The sequence below is a fragment of the Cydia amplana genome, chromosome 5 (assembly GCF_948474715.1).
Source record: "Cydia amplana chromosome 5, ilCydAmpl1.1, whole genome shotgun sequence".
In the NCBI taxonomy this organism is placed as follows: Eukaryota; Metazoa; Arthropoda; class Insecta; order Lepidoptera; family Tortricidae; genus Cydia; species Cydia amplana.
The window spans coordinates 13,015,718-13,037,662 of NC_086073.1; the positions used below are offsets into that span (position 1 = coordinate 13,015,718).

At 39.3% G+C, this 21,945-nt stretch overlaps 1 protein-coding gene across 12 annotated transcripts in view; it reads left to right on the top strand.

Moving 5' to 3' along the window:
* The window catches only part of LOC134648085 (protein muscleblind-like), a 368,389-nt gene that overhangs the window by 285,142 nt on the left and 61,302 nt on the right, over positions 1 to 21,945 (top strand). For 4 of the 12 annotated variants that reach the window (XM_063502538.1, XM_063502544.1, XM_063502543.1 and 1 more), the window contains exons 1-2: positions 2,974 to 3,206; positions 14,994 to 15,691. In XM_063502538.1, coding sequence (XP_063358608.1) covers positions 15,503 to 15,691 — 189 coding nt within the window. In that variant the 5' untranslated portion in view covers positions 2,974 to 3,206; positions 14,994 to 15,502. Of the gene's footprint in view, positions 1 to 2,973; positions 3,207 to 14,993; positions 15,692 to 21,945 lie in introns of those variants that run through there. The other 8 variants (XR_010096876.1, XR_010096877.1, XM_063502546.1 and 5 more) reach the window with 2 other exon arrangements.

Below are 21,945 nucleotides of genomic sequence, written 5' to 3' on the forward strand. Positions count from 1 at the left end.
TTTACCCTTTGGGTACGGAACCCTAAAAAACAACAGTTGCATACCTAATAATGTATGTACTTATGAACATTCCTAAGAACACTAGTGAATCCTAAGAACACTGCGCCGCGCCGGGGCACCGCGCGCTGAACTTGTGGTTAAAGAAACTTTATTTTCTCAAAAAGAAATTTAACATTTCACTTAAATAGAGAAAATACAAGATAAATCATAAAATATGAGTGAGCATGCAGGTTATTAACAAATTAATTAATAACAAATAACTAATTAAAACTAGAACGTGTCATTTACGAGACATTACATATAAAAATAGATACACGAACATGCTTATAGTGAAGTTGTATAAGTATATTCTTATAAATATGTAAGTATGTCCAAATTAAATACAAGTTGCTTATTATTTCTTACGAACTACCAAACTGTTGCTAAGTCATTTTACATTTACACTTTAGCCGCATTGCACTTTAAACTCTAAACATGTGCACGTTAAGTTGAGCGACAATATTTTAAATATAATAGTGCATTATCTTTTGTTCCCATGTGGAATGTTCGCCAGGGCCGGATTTAGATATTATGAATTACGTAGTCCAATAGTTTTCGTTTGTAAATATTGTGATTTTTGCACTGTTTAATATCTTTAGGTAGGCTGTTGTAAAACTGTGCCCCTTCATAACCAATATTTTTTTTGCCACATTTAGTTCTAGCTGGTTGAAGACAGAGGTCGTTAGAATTACGTAGGGGTCGTAAGCCTTTTTGAAATTTAGTTATAAAACTTAGTTGTGAGTGGATTTTGTTATCTATTATTTTTCGGATCAGTAGACAGGTATTATTAAAGTACAGTTGGTTAAGATTTAAGATTTTTGTTTCTAAGTAAATTTTGCGACTAGAAGTTAAGTAATCATAACTGAAAAGTGTTTTAATTATTTTATTTTGAGCGATTTGAAGATTTTTAAGAGTAGTTTTAGTGGCACTGCCCCATATTTCAACTAGATAGTTTAAATGAGATTTTACTAGTGAATTATAAATCGTGTATCGTACCCGGCGGGGAAGACAGTGTGCCGTATTGTAGAGGCAGGCTCTTAAAGATGTGAGTTTTGATCGGATTTTATTTATGTGTTGTTTCCATGATAGGTCACAGTCCAATATTAGGCCAAGATATTTTTCTTCACTAGATTGTTTTAATTGTGTTTGATTAATTTTTAGTTCTATGTCTTGAGTTTTTTTTTGTATTTTTTGATTTGAATATTATATAACTGGTCTTGTCTACGTTAATAGTGAGTAAATTGAACTGGAACCATTCATTAAGGTTATTGAGGTCTTCTTGTGCCAATGTTATGATATTCTTTATAGACTGTCCGAAATAAAAAATACAGGTGTCATCTGCGTCTTATGAAGTTGATTTCAATCTCACTGGCAGTCATTTAATCTCCAAAAATAAGAGTGCGAGTAAGAAAATATTATGTTTACAGGGATTCCAAGCTAATAGTTTTGCTGACTCTACGTACCCAATGGACGATTGTTACTGTTGTGCGAAGGACCATACAGATGTCGAAGGACCAATAAAGTAGGGTGTTATTATTTTAGCTCGAAAATCGGATCAAAAGCTTTACACAAACCAATCTCGCAATTTGGAATAAACGTAATACATAACACCAATTATATTTATCAAGTGGGATATGGTGTGCAATTGCGAAGTGGTTCACGTAGCGTGTCCTCGGACGGGTCACGCGCCGACCGCAAACCCGTTTCGCGGCGCGGGCGCACTTTCGCCGCTCTCCGTCTGCGCAGAGTACTTCACGTGTAAGCAGTACCGAGACTGGTATTCGTCGAATGTGTCAGTCAACTCAGTCAAGCTGAGTCCGAACGCGAGATAACTTTATTGTTTGGCAGGCAAATCGAGTCGGTAGAAGTTTAAAACAAATCGATTAGGTATAAATAGAACAAGATTAAAAAGACCCTTATTTACAATGGAGTAGTTATACTATACTAATGTACTTATAACATTAGTATAGCATCATATAATACTTACATATTTTTCTTTCAAACACTGAAACCTGGCGTATTTTTGTATGTTAAATAAGATGAATTATTTAACTTGTTTGCATTGCAACTGCATTACCTTTGCAGTTAGGTATATAAAACTTAGTGTAATCATGAGTTCATCACTTTTGTCAAATGAAAACTAGGAGTCGGTAGTACTTATTTATTGCTTTAGTATTATCAGGTATTATTTACTAGCCAGACAGTTCTTTGGATCTAACTAATAGAGCAATGAAAACAAGTGTATTCTTAATTTTGTGTCATTTGTTTATTTTATCAATCACAAAACATGTGACCTATTCTCGGTTATAATACTTGTTACGCTACTTATACTGTTACCGTCTGCTCCGGCGCCGCTAGCGCGCACTCGCTCGCGCTCTCGCAACCCCCGCACCCTCCGACCATGCCCACTCACTCGCACTCAGCTTATCTACTCGGCAACACCGAAATTGCATTCAAGTTAATCTCCATTGTTCTCTGATGAAAAGAAATTCGCGGTTAGCATGCATGTATGTCCAAAATTCTAAAGGGTTGCCAACTTGCCGTAATGAAGTTTACAATATTAAACTATATGTTTCAAAAGTTGGAATGAATGTACTTAGATATCATTAATATGTAATAATACCTAAGGAAGAACATACAAGTAGTATTTTTTTTTGTTTCAATTCTTCAATACTGAGAACAAAAACTTTTCACCTAGTAACTAAGTAATCCATGCAATACATTGACAGCTAAAGCTTGCCGGCACAATCGACGGGGCGGGCGGAAGTGTGGCAGTGGCGAAAAGCTCGCAACTGCATGAGGAGAAAGGAAGCGGCGCGGTGTGATAAGGCGGCCGACAGTCGAGGTGAAGGGGCGCGAAGTGCGGGGTGAGGCAGGGTGCGGGGCGTGAGGCAGGGGCGAGGGGTGCGCGCGCAGCGGCAGCCCCCTCGCCTCGCCACTCGCCTCCCGTCAGTCGCCCGCCGACTCTGCTTGCGCTTGTGTGACTCGCGCCGCTCTGTGCACCGCACTCGTGCTCCGAACACGACGCGTGCCGCCCCGCTGTGGCCGCGAACCGCGACCTCTACGCTACCGGCGAAACGTTTCTCCTAACTTTCGTGCAATTTGCTATGTTTTAACAACTTTTGGACATACACTCTCCCCTACCCAGCTTGTTTACCCCTCATCATGTAAGTGTTACGCTCATACTTTTAAATGCGACAGGATATCGTCGAATTCGGAACTCGCGTCCAAGTGTGCATCGTGAAAGTTTGTGAAATAAAGCTAGTGCATATTTTTCGTATTTTCCTATTACTGTGTTTTTAACTGTGAAATAAGTGACTAATAACGGCGGTTACTTCCGAAATTCGACGGTAAAATTTCCAACTGCCGAAGCGAGATGCATTTGAGTGAGCAACATTGGTGCTACTGCTGCCCCTCACTCCGGCTTGGATGTCGCTATTCGCCGCATGCTAGCTTTCGCCTTGGTCGAATGATCAGACCCGTCGAGAAGCGGGCAGACAAACTGCTTTCGGCAATATTGGCCATAATGTAAAAGTTGCGCTAACTGGCACTCTTCCGTAATCCTCTCGTCAAAACTTTCCTTCCTCCTTCGAATACTGCTCCAGCCAAATCCTTATATGTATTGCCTGACCTCGGTTGTTTGGCGTTCATTTATCATTTGACATTTGTTATCTTCTACCATTTCACAATTATTGGGATCATTGCATTGATGCTGAATGCCTGTCGATTCTTAGAGAAAATAATAATAGAATAGATAATAACTTTAAAATATTTATAAGTAAACTAAATTCGAATTAGGTAAATATTCATTATCAAAATCTAAAGGGTCTTTTGTAAATAATTGTCTAAGCATGTAATTCAAATGTCTTAACCGTACACCCTTAGTTAAAAGTTTTCGTTGCTGGAGCATAGCGTCATGTTACTTAATTTATGTACCTTAAAAAATCCCAAGAAATTAACTATAATTTTAATTTCCTATTTAAGTTGTAACTGATTTCTTCGGCATTCATTATCAAAAATTTTAAAAATGATTTAATTTGTTACTGCGATTTTTAATCATTTGCAAACACTCCATGGCGTCATCTACGCCGAATAATCACGTGGGTAATACCTACTTTAAAATGTTGTCATTAGTAAACACCATGTAAAATATAAAATTCCAATGTTTAAAAATGCTGAATAGGTTCAGTCGGCAAAGGACAACAATGGTGTGTTTGTTACGTTTTATCGAGGAGGGTAACAGCTGGCTTCGCTACCTGCTCTGCTCGCAACAAACGAAAACTGCCTGTCAATAGAAACCCTGCTTTTGGTATTATTATTTTTTTGTTTCTACTAATTTCGACGTAGCCGAGCTCCGGACAGTCCGGACGTCAACAAACTATTTTTTATTTGGGAATTCGGACATGGGAAATGCAAACCCTCCGGCGTTAGTTATCTGTTAGGTTAGGATGTCTGGTAGGTCCACAGAAAACCGCCTAGGTAGCTGGTCTATGGGTAAGCCATACAGAGATATTTACTTGTTCATAAAAGTTGAATACATGGAAGATTTCCGGATTTGAATAGTATTTGTATAAAGCAGTACAGTGTATTCCTGGCGCAATCATATTAAATTTGTATGTTATGGGTCTCGGAAATAGGTAACACGAATTCGCACCTCTATATCTATTATAGACGTATAGTTAGACCAAGCTAACTCTGAAGCGAATTTGATAGCACAGAGCGTGGAACTGTTATCAAACGTCTAATGTCTATGAATTTACGACGTTTAAAACAATACTTCCACAAATCCACAGTCTGTGCTGTCAAACACACTGCAGAGTAAGCTTGGACCGACTCTAGATACGTACAGATATGTACCTATATACATCTTTCAATTGAGATTGTCATTATGTTTGCTTTATTAAAAATATGGTATGGTCATCTAGCAATCCGCAAAGAAAGTTTACTTCACCTTAGATAAGATAACTATCAGCTAAATTACAAAACGTATAACCTAACAAAACCAAAATGGCCGACTTGATAAGCCCGCGCTATCGGAATTAATTATCTTATCTTGGTGAAAATTAAACGGATGTGACACACAGCCCAAGTTCCAGATTGTGTGGCCAAATTAATCATTGATAAGGCGCTTCAGACCTTGGTTAATGTTAAGCCAAGATTAACAAAGGAAACTTTTTATAAAGCTTTTTGCCAAAATAAATAAACCAAATGCTATCACTGCACTAATATGTAGTGATAGTGATGAAAGGTAAAGAGCAGAGGCCTGGTGCTAGAGTTGAGAGAAGCTCTAAAAATATCAAATAGGTACCTAACTTACATAACAACATATTTAGTACCTGTAGTGTTTTATGCGTCTTGTCAGTAATCAATAAAATGATTAGGTGTATACAAAACCACCGCTTTCATGCATCTTGAACTTTAAGAAACCATTTCTTTGTTACTTGCATACTGCTATATTTTTAAACATCCCACGAAAATTTCACAGTGAAGTACCCCTGTTTGTTACTCGTACAATTGCACTCGACAACTCATAAATCATCACTGCTCGCTGAGGATAATGTAGGCGTTTCTTTGTCATTTTTAAACTAGGTACTTTAACAATTATGTAGGTCAGCCTATTGGCATGAACCGTTTAGAATACATCTAATAACAAATTTTGTTAAAAAAGAATACCTGCTTATTTATAAGTAGGTAAAGCTCACTCTTTCTAGGAAGTAACATCTGTTTTTATTTATATATCAGGGCAGTTCTAGCTTTAACTATCCCAAATTTTTATAGCAAATTATCTATCCGTCCGTATTTGCTAAACTGGTAAATACAGTCTGCTCACTTGATGCTTCAACAGTGGCGTATGAAACCGCACCAAAAGTATCTGCCATCCTGGAATACTTTTGAAAGACAATACATTTATTTAACGCCACAACATAAAGCGTATAAGCTTTTCTAAGTATGCCTTCAAAAGTATCTGTCACCACCTAATAATTCTACTCTACATATTGAGACACATTTTTTGTTAAGGTATTAGAGAATAATCTACTTTTGACGCGTAGTCTGATCCGACTGTATATTTAAAATCAAACCGACACTTTATTTTCATCGCTCTTGCAATCTTTGATTTTTAAATATTCACACTGTATACACTACTATAGATCCCTAAATATAGAGATGTATGAATTAAATTAAATTCATGATTAACCAGTTATATGCCTATAAAAGACTTACTTTGACTATCGTAAAAAATACTACCATCGTCAAACCCCTTCAGACTTTAGTAGCTGATGTTATTACTTCTAAAGTAGTGCGGGCCACTCTTCCTCTAAAAAGCCCAGCTGCAAACTAGCAGGGACTGCCAAATTTACTTATATTGCACTCCACAACTCACAAGCCAACATTGTGTAAGCGGAAATTTGCACAGTGCTCTTAAAATTGCCAACATTGCGCACCAGTGCCGCATTTTAGTGTTGTATTTTTGTATGTTTTGTTGATGCGATCAGTTTAATGTCGGCGTGCCAGGAGCGGGCCTCGGGCAGGCGCTCCACGTTCGATAAGGCTTGCACATTAACGGCCGCGCTGCAGCGATAGCGTCCGAATCGTGTAATTTGCGCCTCGTAAATTTAAGCCGTCGCAAATTTTTCGCTTCTCTCGCTAATTACCAGTCTGCCGGCGTCCTCCGGGACTGCTAAATGTGCCTCGCGCACGTCCCGAATGTGCCACCGGTGCTGTACATAGTCGCGCGATCCACTGTTTTGCTCTATTCGTTAAACAATGGCCTTTGTTTTGACTACGGTGCTAACTTAGTGCAGCTATCATTTGGACATGTTAGCGCATATATTATTTGCACTAATAATAACTTAACATGAGTTAATTAAAATTCCAAGTTATCAAGCGAGGAAAACCTTGAGATAATAGTCTCATTAGCACTTGTTTCCTCCAAATTCAGAGTCAAAGCGCATGGCTAGTGAGTCTAGAGCCATGCGAGGAATAACAAACGGTGACATCACTCGAGTCTGCCGAATGCCGCGCGCGAAATGTAACATCTGCCACATGAATACAACTTTCAACCGTGTTCTTATCGTTTATAACTCAAAATTGTCTGTATACATATGTGGTGTGTCCCTGAACGCCATTATAAGTGTGGCGCGAATCGGCATGTTTAAATTTGATTTTCCGTGAAGACAATATTGCACCTTAACTTGTATGCTCACTCGTCATTCTTTTGTTTTGTTGATTAGGATTAGAAATGTGTGAACTCTGTTAAGTAACTTCTAACAGATGTCTAAATGTTTATTCATAATACATATATGTATATATTTTAGGTATATTTTATGTCGTCGGTCGTCGCTATATTATTTACAGTTGTCATAGTTTCGGCTTAAACGTATCTACATATTTAAAGAAACTATGTATGCTATGTCAGTTTATGAAATCGCATATTTTGTTCGATATAATTAAACATTGTATGTATTTAAGAGGTTACGCTTGGTACACGTACTCAGTATAAACTTTTTGATGCTGTCAGTTTATGATTAAAATTGTTGTCCATCTCATTCTAACTCACTGCGACGATATTTTTCTTATGAACTTAATGATAGTTAAGACCAAATACTAGAATTAAGATCAAATTTAACTCATTTGCAAGACCGAAGAGATCCCATAAGTGATCCGTGAGCAAAGTTTTATAGGGAGCATTAAAATACAACTATGGCGATGAGGACAGAATTTGACGCACTTATGTAGATAATATATGAACTTCGACGTAAGTAAGTGAATAAAATAAACAAATTCACAGATAGCATTACATTTAATAAGGTTATAGTAGTTTATGTGACTGCTACATAATGAGAGGCATTAAAATACGAGTGTGGGTTTAAGAAACGAACGTTAGTGAGCTTCTTAATAGGATCACACGAGTGTTTTAATGCCTAATTATGTACAGTTACATACACTACTTTATCTAAACACATACTTTAATTTAAACGAATTAAAAGATAAACTGTACTTCAAATGGCGGTGAATAAAAACTTTTTTCACGCATGTAACGCATCCGTAGTTGGAATTTAAAAAAAAATTCCTAGACAAAAGAATAAAGTCTCTATTCTCATGTCACTCGAAATCAAATATCGTGCGGTTTATATTAACAAAACATACTAAATTGACGTTTCGGATCGATAACTGTTTTAATATCTATAGATACTAGAATAGAGGCCCAATTGAGTTTTGACTGCGGTTCCAAATTTAAACTCATAACCTTACAAAAAATCTGTAATATAATAACATTAAAGTACAAATTTACCTACTACCACAGATAAGAAAGTTCTCATAGTAAAGTTGGTTGTAATAAAGCTGGTCATTTCCTACGGTTTCTGAACGCATTATAGAGAACTAATGACGTGTGTGTAGATAAAATCATTTTTTTGCGTATGGAGTAAATACTTTAGTTATATTTTTGCACAATGGTATACAAAAACTGCTTTCACACGTCATACTTTTTTCAACAACGGCGGTCTTAGCCAGAACACGCGGCCTTCACGTAAATAAATTAATAAAAAAACAATTTTATGACTTTTCAAATACGAAAATATACAGTGGTTGGCTATAGCTATGATCATGATCAGCCAAACTCTATAAACTATTTAATTGGTATTATATAAAAAGGTCTTCCGCAGCCGCACGATCAATTTAAATTGTTATTGTAATCGTCGCTGGCGTGTTGTAGTTGATGAAGCGTATCGCTGCGGCGGCGGTTTTTGCGCTTACACGTCTGCGCTTGTGCTGCAGACCGAGACACCGCTCAAGGTCGCTTCATGCTCATTTCGGACTTGACGATCTTACCATTCTACTTGCCTCGACATTGCTGCCAGGTTTTAAACTTTTTGTCATACCTTCTCGCCGCTCATTGCTTCACTTGATTACCGCCGCATTGCACAAAAATGACGCAATTCACGCAATTTATAATATATCTTATCCACAGTTTACTGACACGCTGTCATAATAAAAAAAAAATCCAGTAGAATAACGAATAAGATATTTACATATATCTTTTTCAAGGTTTCAGACACCTATCTCAAACCATATATGTACATATTTATTAAATATTTAATGCAGAAGAGAAAATACATCTTACAAAACGCGGACGCTATAGAGTATATAGCTTCTTTACCAATCCACCGTTAGACAAATCAGATAAAACCAGACAAGAGACGGAGGTACAACATGTAAATTAATGAATCAAATAAAATAAATATACAGGCGCACACATAGATAACATGCACGTATGAATTTGGAGGAAACTTACAAATTAGAATCACCGAGTTTTTATTTCTGCCAGCAATGTATTCATGTAAGGATTTTTAAAGGCAGAGAAGACCTGTATGGACACGGTCTAGTTTGACATGGAGAGGTGAGCTGCTTGAATCGAAAAAGAATTGAACATGAATCCCGTTCGGTGTGATGGAACAGAGAAAGGACGAAGGAATTCCAAAAATTGTTTTTTTTTTTCGGCAAAAAGGCAAAAAAAGGTTTACTGCTGGATAGATTGAGTGAGACATACCTACCTATTCTCAAGCAGCTTAACAAACAGATATATCTCTCTCTATGTATAACAATTAGACTGTAACAGAATTTGGAAAAGTTATCCAGACCAGCTATCATGGTCTCATTTTTATCACCTGTCATGCCATGCGTCACTTTCGCACTTACATATTTGTTAGAACGAGACAGCCATGGTGACAAATGATAAAGAGCCCGCCATCTTCGCCCTTAGGATTCCAGGATGGCAGATACTTTTGTTTCATCCTTGATTGATGCTGACTGTACCCACTACGAGTATGCCTGAGGAATCAAATATAATGTACCTGTTCCCTAAACAGATAAAACATGCAGATATTAACATTAATTGTTAGACACACAGAAGTAAGTGCACATTGTATATTACGTCCAGCAATAATTTAAGACAAGGTAAAAGTTTAGACTCAACATAAATATTTCATCTCTTTGTCCTGAGCTATCCCCATCTAACCCAAGCCACTGGGCTGTATGAAGCTAAATACTTAGACTCCCCTTTCCTTGCTTACCTACTGCAAAAACTGTTGATTTCATGTTGTTCTTATGCCTTAGTCTTCTACTTTCCTTCTCTCTTAACCCCTGGAGCGCCCCAGAATTACCGTAGTATGGAATTCCTATACTAGTTACTAGCACACGTGTCTTGTTAGGGCGCTCCACGGGTTAAGAGTTCTTGGGATCTCTCTACAAACCCGTCATCACAGTGATATATTTATTTATTGAGAACAATAATAATTTAGGTGTATCTTGTTATAGATAGAATATTGCAATGATTGCAGTTAATAAATAATAAAATGTACAGGAAAGTATTAGAGTCCCTGGCCTTATCTTTGGAGGCTGTCGAAATAGCAAATCGTTTCTAACGGCATGTACACGTGTGCGGCCTTACCCTCGTTTGTTGTATTGTCTGTCGTAAAGTGTTCCGATATTGTAACAAAGCGTTCGATTGCGCAGACATTCACTTTTTATCATTGTCAATTTTAACAGCCGACTAATTTGTTAATCTTGATATTTCATTATAATAATATTATTTCCGTAATATTAAAATAATTTGTGGTAAGTATTTCCTTATTATAATTCTAGTGGAAACGGGTATCAGGACATTAAATGTCTTGTAAAGTTCAGCCGCTAGTAAACTTAAGCGAAAGGTGCGGTTAAATGGCGTGACTATTTTATTTAACTCTTTTGAAATACATGTTACAAAGAACGTTCTAACGTTGTCGCCGGTGACGGATATTGTTTCATCTCGGTTAGCTCATTGCATTCGTTTTGTCTTGATAGCTCAGTGGTAAGAGCGCCCTCCAATTCGGTGGGAGGCCCTGGTTCGAGTCCCGGTCAAGACTTTGAATGCAGACGAGCGGCCTGTTCATCGGCATTTTCGCTATTGTATTTTTAATTGTCTGTACCAGCTCCGCACCTTTCTTGAGATGGTATTCTAAATTCTTTCACTATTTTCTAGTAATAAATTTCTCGAGAGTAACGTGATCGAATCGGCGATCTCACAAAGACCCCTGCCGACTGTTTTTTCTCCTCCCGCGCCCCACCTCCGCCCAACCGCTCTCACGAGATTCTTATTTAGATTCGCTTCCGTCTGATTGCTCTTGGTAATCTTTTCACTGGGTTATTGAATGTCTTCCCCGTGAGCGTCGAACACCGAAAGAACCTCCCAGTCGTCGGCGCCGCCGTGAACGGAATCAGACACCGATTTCCTTTGAAGGCACCATTCTCAATTTCTTGTTTAATGCTCAAAATAAAGCGATATCGAAACGGATCCATTCGGATATTGCTTTATTTTGAGCATTAAACAAGCGAAATGCATTTGATTCTCTGGCGAAATATGCGAAGTTATGCGCATAGACGTTATCTCGGCTACAAACACGATTTGACGGAACTCAAAGATTGACAACACTATAGTGATCATATATGAGTAGGATCTAGATTCTAGGTAGTTATTTGGTAGTTAGGTGGTATTTGTATGCGGTTTTCTGTAAGGTGTAGGTACTTCCCCAGTTGGGCTCCGCTCTAAATTTTATTAAATCTATCAAAATCGAAGTTACTTCACTGACTAATTAAAGCGTTTAGATTTCAAATTCTAGGTGTAGAATTATAATTGTGCTTTAATAAATAATTGTCGCACTATAGAGGTACCTACTGATAATTTTGAAAGCTTCGAGCTTTGATGGGTTTTAAATACACACGAGTTTTAGGTTTACAGTGGCGGCGCGTCAAACATGCTTGTTGGGAAGCCGAAGCTAATTCAGTTTATTTATTATTCGATATTTTTAAAATAAGGTGTAGATCATTCAAATCTTACAATAAAAAAACATTGCGTGATGTAGTTCCATATTTTTGTGTATGTTGTTTGGAGTCCTTGGAGGAATGTGAAACTATGTTTTGCAAGCAAAAAAAAGGTGTGCTCCCTTCGTAATTTGCAAAAAACTGCAAAAATTTCGGACTTTTTTCAGTTTTTGCACTTTTATTATAAAACTATGGGTTTTTGGCTATTATAAACATATACCTAGTGTGGGTAATGGTAGCTGATTCTGATGTATCGATTTGCTGTGGTTAGGATATTATCGTGATCTTGTATTAACACGACTCACGGTACACTCAAGAGCACCAAGAAGCGACAGCTAGATATCTAATGACACGACTTCCAGTGATTCCAGTGCGTTTCGCCAGCACCACGCCAATCACTGTGAACTATCGTCAAGGTCGTACAAGATCAAAACCAAAACTAATTCTTAAATAAGAATCGGTATCGTGGACTACAATCAATGGCTTCGACCAAAAAGTGGAGCCGAAAAACAAGCCAAACTACAGTTTGTATCTTGATTTCATTACTGAATGAATGAAGTGCTTACTCGTAAGAGGGGAGTGCATTTTAAAGATGGTTGATCTCTAACATCGCTCTGCTGCTATCGGAGAAGGCTGGTAAAAGCGTAGATGGCACTCTCGTCGATGGTACTGCCTTTTGTAGGGATTTTGACAATGCCTTAAACAATACATTAGTTGCCTTCCTCATTATAGCAATTTAATTTTTTTACGATAACTAGAGAACTGTAGAACTTACTGACCCTTTCTTGCACTTAAATGAAAGGTAATTAAATTTGCTACAACTTTATTCACGCAATATATCTCATAGCGTGAGCGGTTGTACCGATATTTGTCCTGAAATATAGGAAAACCTAAAAATTTCATTCTAAGGATAATTTCTTTTTTTAAGTTCCATATCTCATGAACTATTTGACATACGGCGCCTTGGAGGATACAACTAAACGGAGTAGCCATTAACAGGCTTTCCCCTCTGTCGAAAATAGGCGGCCAACGGTCATACACAATGTATGGACTGACGTTTATCTGACATGGCTATTTTTACGTTACGCATACATTTGACGTTCCCCTCCCCCGCAAAAATCGGCAGACTGTTTTGTACATAAAATTACAGACATGGCGTCTCCGTTTGATTATATCCTCCAAGTACGGCGCTGTAAATGGGCTTAAATTGTTCCAAACTTAATGTTCTTTCAACATTACATAGCAAGCTTTGACCAAAAACCCATAGTTTTATAATAAAAGTGCAAAAACTGAAAAAAGTCCGAAATTTTTGCAGTTTTTTGCAAATTACGAAGGGAGCACAACTTTTTTTTGCTTGCAAAACATAGTTTCACATTCCTCCAAGGACTCCAAACAAAATACACAAAAATATAGAACTACATCACGCAATGTTTTTTTAGGAGATTTTTTTTGTAAGATTTGACTGACTAGATCAGTTCAATTCCCACCAATTAATGGTACCGGTAGAATTAGAGGTCTGTGGTCACCTCGCCACTGACACATTATACTTAATCATATACAATTCACCATACTAATGATAGGTAACCGTGAAAATGATCACCTATTTATTTCCTATACTATAAACGTTGTCGTTGAGATGAATTGAAACAAAAGCAGTTTAAAAGAATGGAGATGGAATGAATACAATTCATAAAATGATTGTTCAGTTACAGCTACGTCTGTCTAGCCGCGGAGCCGCGGTCCATTCAACCATACCATTTGCGTAATCATTGTTTCAGTTCCCGTGTTACACTATTCCACTTTCGTAGTCTTTTTTCACATTACATTACACATTTAAATAAAAATATTTGTTACATGATATTAGATTTCAATTTCGTTATTATAAGCACGCGTATAGCTTCGCTTATAGTTTCAGAAACAAAATCTGTTTAGTCACTTTATTAAATAAGTACCATAATAAATAGTCGCTCTCGACGACTCTTTTGAAACGCGGTATCTGAAAATGTCACACGATATTACATACTGAAAATAAACATTTGTGTTGTTTTCTGTTCGGATCACTGACGTCTGAGTGGACGAGCGGGCACGGTATGATAAAAACACCGCTTGCATTGACGTCGAAAATAAAATTTGAAGATTTATGCACGGTGGAGAGCGCGACGTTGCGTTCCCGCACACCGCGCTATTTTCGACCGGGTTATGCTTTAAATAGCGCATTACGATAGTATTTGGTTTCACGAGTTTTTCCCTGTTCCCGGCCTCACGTACCAAACGGCTTCGCCCACACGAGGTATTTTTCCGCGAGATGGTTCGTCCTATTCCTGTGACACATATTGGAATTTCTCTAGCATTCTTTTGACGTCCGAGAGTCCAACAACAAAGCTTACATTCGCGCAAAAATTACATTTAATGCCTGTTAAAAAAAGGCCTGTTTTAACGATTTTCACGTTTGCGATGTCCGACGTAACTGTTGATGTGTCGCGGTCAGTGACGCCGCGCCGCCCGCCCTACACTCCAAACTCATTCACCTGACACCACCACTCCCCTAAAATTAAACACCAACTGACCGTCCATTTCCTAATTAGTCTGAACAAATACAGGAAATAGGCAACCTCATTTAAGTGGAAATTGTGCATGTATAATGAACTGATGTTGTCATCGAGGTGTTATCAAGTTGAACACGTGAACAAAACTGTTAATCACGATATTTTCCTTCTGTTTTATTTATAAGATTATGTCGAAGCAGCAGACGGAGGCGATTTTCATCAGGATAAGGTATCTGTCTGTACAGCCAGCATCTGAGTTATAAAATGAGTTAACCGCTAATTTTCTTCCTGCCTCTTCCATAATTTACGTATCAAGCTGGCAAATAACATTAGAGACGCAAAGTCACTTTAAGTCTTATCTTGCTGTTCAACTGCTACTAGCTAGCGAATAACATTAATGTCAAACGTCAAACGAGACGTGAACGTTGCCTTCAGTCTGTTGTGCAAAAAAGCGCGAGCCTCTCAGGGCGGTGTCCGCGCCGCCGCAGGCGCTTGCTAACCCGTAGCCGCTTGTGCTTGAGAATAACCAGTGTGTTTTGTTGTTCGCAGAGTTGAGCCCCGCACCGCACCGGCTTGCTCGCTGACCGCCGAGCCGCTAATTTCGCTTTTTCGCGCCTCACCGTCGCCCGCCCAGATCCGCCCCGACCGCCGCTATGCTCGCGCACCAAACACCGCTCGCCCTCTGCTAAACTCAACCGTCAACATCGATACGAACGCGTGTGATAATAATTTAATACTCGCCTAAATAAGCTTGCAACTTCGGTGTCTTTATTCTAACTTAATTGTAGGATTAATCATAATAGTAACGCATCGCAACTCAACGCAAACAGTCAAACCGGTCGTTGCGTCACCGCGACATTCGCGATAAAGTACGCGTGTGAAGTAGTGTGTGGTTGTGAGGGTGTGCGGGTGCCGACTAGTGGCTGAAGACAGCGACTAGGAAGTGTAAGGAGTGCATGCCCAGAGCGCCAGTGCGCGCTCACCCTCCTCGGCCTATGCCCCGCAGTCGATCCACGTAACTCCGTGCGCGACCTCCGCATCCTACTCAAGTGGCAGCGATGGCCACCATGGTGAACATGAATAGCCTTCTGAACGGCAAGGACTCACGCTGGCTGCAGCTCGAAGTGTGTCGCGAGTTCCAACGGAATAAGTGCTCGCGGCCGGACACCGAGTGCAAGTTCGCACATCCCCCAGCGACCGTCGAGGTGCAAAATGGACGGGTCACCGCCTGTTACGACAGTATCAAGGTACGTTTCGATGTTTTCTGTCTAAATTGTGACTATATTGATCTAGTTGTATGGATTTAATGTGTTGCTTAAAAAGAGGGTTGCTTTTCGAGGCGACATTTCGCCGCCGCCGTTCTGCGCTCTGACCTCGATCTCAAGGCTAGCCAGAAGTGACGTCACTCGCAACGGCGGTGTTGCATGAGAATAGGCTTCGCGTCAACCTAATGAGCAAGACGATAACTTCGACCTGCGTCTTGAGTAGTTTTGACTGTAGTTTAACAATTATATAAGAAGCTGTTTTAATATTGCACTCAACTCAATATGATGCTCGTTTTAATGAAAAAAGCGTTAACCATTTATGTAAATGCATTCAAAAAAGCGACAACACGATGTATTTTTGGAAGACTTCATAGTTTACACAGGACAAATGTCAGTGACTGTGTTGTCATACCTATTTGTCGCTTAAGTCCTTAACTCAGAATCGAATCAATCAACAAGGGCGGTTTTACACACTTCACCGAAGGGAACATTTAGGGCAAGTATTTTTTTTATGGCGGCCAATGATCGTAAATATTTCCTATTGAGTACCTATTTAATGTTTTCTGTGTACCTACTTAAGGCAAGGTAGAAAGAGAACGATTATTGAAAATTTGCAATCGACCATATTGCAGGTGGGTATACCTAAACGTGTATTGTGTATACCTTGAGGAACGATAATATATAGTCTAGCTTCGTTTTCAGTCTTTGCCGTTGCGTGGTTGACTGCCAATTTACCATCAAATATTTGAGTACTTATTATTTATCCCGAATAAGTCTCCGCTTGTTAATGTTTGACCGTTGACGTAGATACAAAACACTGGAATTAGCAAGAATTTTAGCCAACTGGTACACAACAAATATTGCAAATTATCGGGTGGTTTGCAGGAGCGTTAAGCGATACGACGTTATCAGCCCGGTGGAGTGACGTGATAGCGCGGTTTGGAGCAAATGGTTGCGATAAAAAATTAAATTGACATACAAACACGCACCTCGGCGGCTCTGTCGGAGCCTTGGGCCACGTCGCGATAATGTCAACTCGACAGAGATTTAACATGCCTGCACTATTCACAGGCGTATGATGCAACCTTTATTATGCTCGAATACATAAAAATCCCCTCATAACAGTTATGCACTTGGCATCTAAAGATTTTAAAAGACAACCATTCGGAAACTGTATTATCCACTTATTTGATTTTCTTCTGAACACAATAAACGACAAATCATTTCCCAAAGAAAGAAATTGAGATAAATAAAAGGTACATTCACATTTCTTAATATTTCTCTTCGTATTTTCCTTTGATGCTCGGCTGAATAACGCGATCAAGAGATAAAACGCACCGGGATCGGGGTCGGACCCGCTCGCTCTGCAAGCTCTCTTAGACAGTCTCGTCTCGATCGCTATACATATGCTTCCACATGCCGAGCTGCCGCAGCCGCGGCCCGCTTCGCTCTGCCACATCGCTGCCGCGGTATTGCACTAGAGTCGAGTGACACTCCTCATTCCTCAATTATTTTTACACCTCCCGCATAGGTGCTTGTTAGTATTAACTAAACGAGATTTACAAATATGTTCTATTTCACCAATAAGTAAATTGGTTTGAAATATTGGGTTATGTTAATTTGATCCACTGGTAATCGAGTGAACCGGGAGCCCGGATCGCACTGATTTTCCTTTAACGAGTCATATGAATGCTATCAGCTTGATTTAGACGTGTGTGAGGGTCGGGGCTGCAATTCGCTTAAAGCTCGGCACCGCGTTTAGTCCGAGACACTAAACAATGGACGGGCGGTGTTCATTGTGCGGGCTTTGTGCATCGTGGTATCGCACCATCGGCGCATTCCACACAATGCCGACGCTGCCGTACTATCCTCACGACACTGCCGACAGCTTATCTGGTCTTGCCCCCATCCCCCCTAAACTTATACTCACATAAAATATCCTTCACATTAGATTTCCTTGAAACGCACAAAATTGTTCGAATGTCGTGGAATTTTTAAACGTGAACGCCACAATAAAGTGCACTAAAGCTACAGTCGACTGCCGCCTAGAATCTGCCTGCGATAAAACCGCACACGAGCGGTGGCTCAGGAAACTTTAAATAATCCCCCAGAGAATGTGAAATAGTGCAGCGCACGTCGCTCCAGCACTAATCTGCTCGATAAAAAGCGTCGCGGCGGAGGACGCTGCTTATATTGTTGACTGGCGATGGAGCGTCCAGATATTTAACTGAGAGAGGGAAAAAGTAAACAAGTGCTTTGTCCGGTGTAGTCCGGCCCCTTTGAGGCGCTCGGCGCTCGCGTGCTGCAACGAGGCCTAATCGTGTAATGTGAAAACTGCAAACGTTCAATATAATGGAAAGATTGGAAAGTCTACCTATTAAGGCTTACAAGTTATTGAAGTCTGAAAAATGGTCTGTTATTTTTCTAATAACAATAAACTCACTAGCACGTAAACGTTCAACAAAACTAAAAGGAATAAACATTTTGTACGCGCATTAATCGCGCCGTTCTCACTCAGAGTTGACATTCGCAACTTCTCGGAAAGTTGTCAGCGCCGAATGTAATCGAGGGCTGATCAAACAGCCGCCCGCCCCGCGACGAGCGTCTCCCGTGATTAAGTCTTCAATTACGCGATATGACGAGGGGGTCATATTTGATTAGGCTACGTGTTGTGTTGATTAAACCGAGCTCATTGCCTTATTCACTTAACTTCACCCACACCTGTAATCTACCTGTGAACACTGAGAGAAACGATTCGTCGCTTACATGACACTAATACCTATCTATCTTCATTAGGGGCTCTCTTGATTCCCTTGACATTACAAAAGGCCGTGACTACGTGACCTAGTGTTTCACTAAATTGGTCACGTTGAATATGGCTAAATGTGGTTACACTGTTAACAAACGGAGAGATTATCATAAAATTATATAATTTCAGTGAATAAATGCATTAAGGTATAGCTAGGCTATAGTCGATGAGATTAAAATATCTGACGTTCCACGGGAAAAGGTACCTTATGGCGGCTGGCGCTTACGGCGCATAGCACGGCAATAGTATTGGAGCGGCGTCTTTAATAGCGTAAGCGCCTCCTGCTTTATAGCACCCTTACCTTATGGTACCTTTACCCGTGGGACGCCACATATGTCATCAATGACACGACCACTCTGGTACATTTTGAAATCATCAGCTTTGGTGACGTCAGCTCTTTGTGTCTCATTCATTGTTGCGGTTCTTTATATGTCCTTGGTTTATTTCTTCATTTATTAGTACTTATGGAAACGTATTTATATTGTAACACGCCGCATAATTATTGCTTCTGATTAAATTGTGTTTTTCGGCAGAATAAAAAGGTAAATAATTATGTATATTATCTCCTCGTGATAATTACGGAAAGTCGCAGCAACACCCCCTCTATTACAAATGCGGCGAGTGCGTTGCGTGCTTGCAAAGGTCGCGTGTATACATATCGGATTAATTATATATTAAATTCAACGATTAAACTGCAGACCCCGAGTGCGCATAGTAGTACTTCTTCAGTCTACTTCTAAACATGTATTTTGCTTAACTATTACCCTGTTAAAGAGTGATATTATCAAGTAGTCGTTTTATTTAATTTTCTCTTAACATAACTTTTTATTTGTTTTTAATTTTTATATTAAAGGGTATCTACGATCAGTAACCTAACCGACATTTTAACTGTTCAGTGAAAACTGCAGTTAACTTGTCGTGGGTAGTCTGCTTAATGTCATGCGAGCGTAACATAATATATTACCTAGTTATACATTTTTTTAACAAAGAAACATTTATACGTGGTTAGCATAGAATTTGCATATTGTGTAGACGGCGAAAGTGAGCGTGGGAGTGAGGCTAGCTTGCAAAGTGCGCGTGCGACGTAGGAGTGATGGATGCTCCGGGCCGCCACGCCGGCGCCGGTCGGCCACTATTTACTTGAAATAGGCTCGACGCTCGTCCCATCTACCCACTCACTCGCTTTCGTACCCCGAATACACGTTTGCCTAACTTATAAACCGAGTCAACTTCGCTTCTAATTTCCGCATCCAGCACTCTTGTTTGTTCACTATCGGGATTTGCGTAAATATTGACTAGGTACTGTCCAATTTTTTCCAGCGACAACACCATATCGACTTTATTATTAACGCTTAGTTCTTTCCAGACAACTTTTTTGAAATAATAGTCTGTTTTTATGAAATTATAGTGGGCATATACATACCTATTTCTGTTGATATGCGACGCGACTTCCCAGAAGTCAATACACAGGCGCAATCCACAATTTTCCTTAAACGTAATCTGTTTGTTGAGCTTTACTTGTGAACATTATCCTCTTTACTGTTCGCTTTTCCGAATATAATTTAAATCTCAACGGTTGGAAATCTTACGACAAACTCCAATAATAAAATGGTTCGGCGTACAAATGAGCAAAACTAATGCAAGTACTGCAACTGCAAGCAAATCGAGAGCAAAAGCTATCGCTTTAGTCCCCTTGAGGGGTTTTCAAAACCCGTCCGCCAAGTGTTCCGTTGCAGAACATTCGGAGCGTTTAAAAGCTGCCAGTAATCTCGACTCGCGCGCTTTGTTCGCCTTGCCGGAGTTGTTTCACAGGTTGTGAACTTTGCGGGCCACCGCGCGCTTCAAAGCTACTCTCGCCGATTGATGACTCGCTCTTACAATGTTATTCATCAGAACCGAGTTTGATGCCGACGCTGCGGCCGGCCGGAGCTAGTTTTTGACGCGTGCCTTTCCAATCACCATCCTACTCTTTGATCATCTTCGTTACGTGACTTTATGTATCTGTCTGCAAAGTTGGAATTCTGTCTTAAATGGCTATAGCTTCCGACTGAAGGACGTAAAATACTTCTTCAACAACTTTGACAGACAAACAAAACCATTATTCTAGATTCCTGCGCTCTACCTACTAAAAATTGACAGCTTCCCGTCGAATCTCCTTTCAAATAAATACGTCCTACGTAATCAATGAAAAATTCATCTTAAATCTCAATTAATTTAAATTCAGTATCGTAAATGGGAACGTACTGGTGGCGCCGTGCAAACAATTCGTGTATCATAGTTAGGCAACATAGACGAGGCTGAGACGGCCGGCGAGTTCCGTTCGAATAACAAGCACATTACCATCTACAACTCCCGACACACTCAGCTGACCATTAGTGGACTCTATCTCATTGCAATAAGGTCTGCGTCTTCTCAATTAACTGTGTTTACAATGCTGGTTTGTGTTCTGTGATTTATTTATTCAGTAGGTACAACTAGCAATGTAAATTTTATTATTGTATTGAATTTCTGTAGCATACTCTGTTTTTACCCATGGTTAAAACTCAAAACCTTATACGTAAATGCGTGTATAGCTACTAGTATACCTATTCGTAATACCCTAATAGCTTGGCTTGAGTTTATTTTCATCGATTTGTTTAATCCACTAAACGGTGGGCTGTATGGCGAGCGTTCATTAACTTTGAGCAGCGCTGTAGGAACACTCGGCTATCGTTTGCATTACTTTTAAAAATCACTTCAACTCTGACCTGAATCGAACGCCAGCGTGCCCCAAGTAATTGCCGCATAAATATCGGCAGCGATGTATTGTCTCTTGATCGGTTTGTTATTCCATTTTTAATTGTGAGTTGTACGTACTTACGTTTTTTGTATATGGCCGGTGCATTAAATATTCTGGTCGTATCGCATGTCTCTAATATTGGCAAAACAATAAATTTCATGTAGTCGTAAAATACACCCACTTAAATTAGTGATTTGTATTTTATTGCCCTCATATCCTCGAAGGGGTCGATTGTAAATGATGAAATGGTTATAATTTACAAAACTTTTGTATTTCAGTTTCTAGAATGAAAAGTGACATTTTTTTTAATGATAATAATGACAAAATACCTCAATACATCTCAAGTGGAGACGGTCTTCGTGAGCTTAGATTTCACTAACATTCTAAATCTAGCTCAGATGGATCAATTGCATATTGCAGATTGGCCCATGTTTGGATATAGACAAAATAGTAGACATTACATTAGAATTCCTTCAGAACCTACTTAGGGAAGACTATCCTGATGTCACTAATGTCACTATACAGGATTTTGAGGTATTTTGACCTAGTGTTTATGGTTACGAAAATAGTAGATAAATTTTATTGTCGAGTTGTAAAAACGACAAACATGTTCTGTACAATGATAGCGTTCATCGATAGTGCATTCCT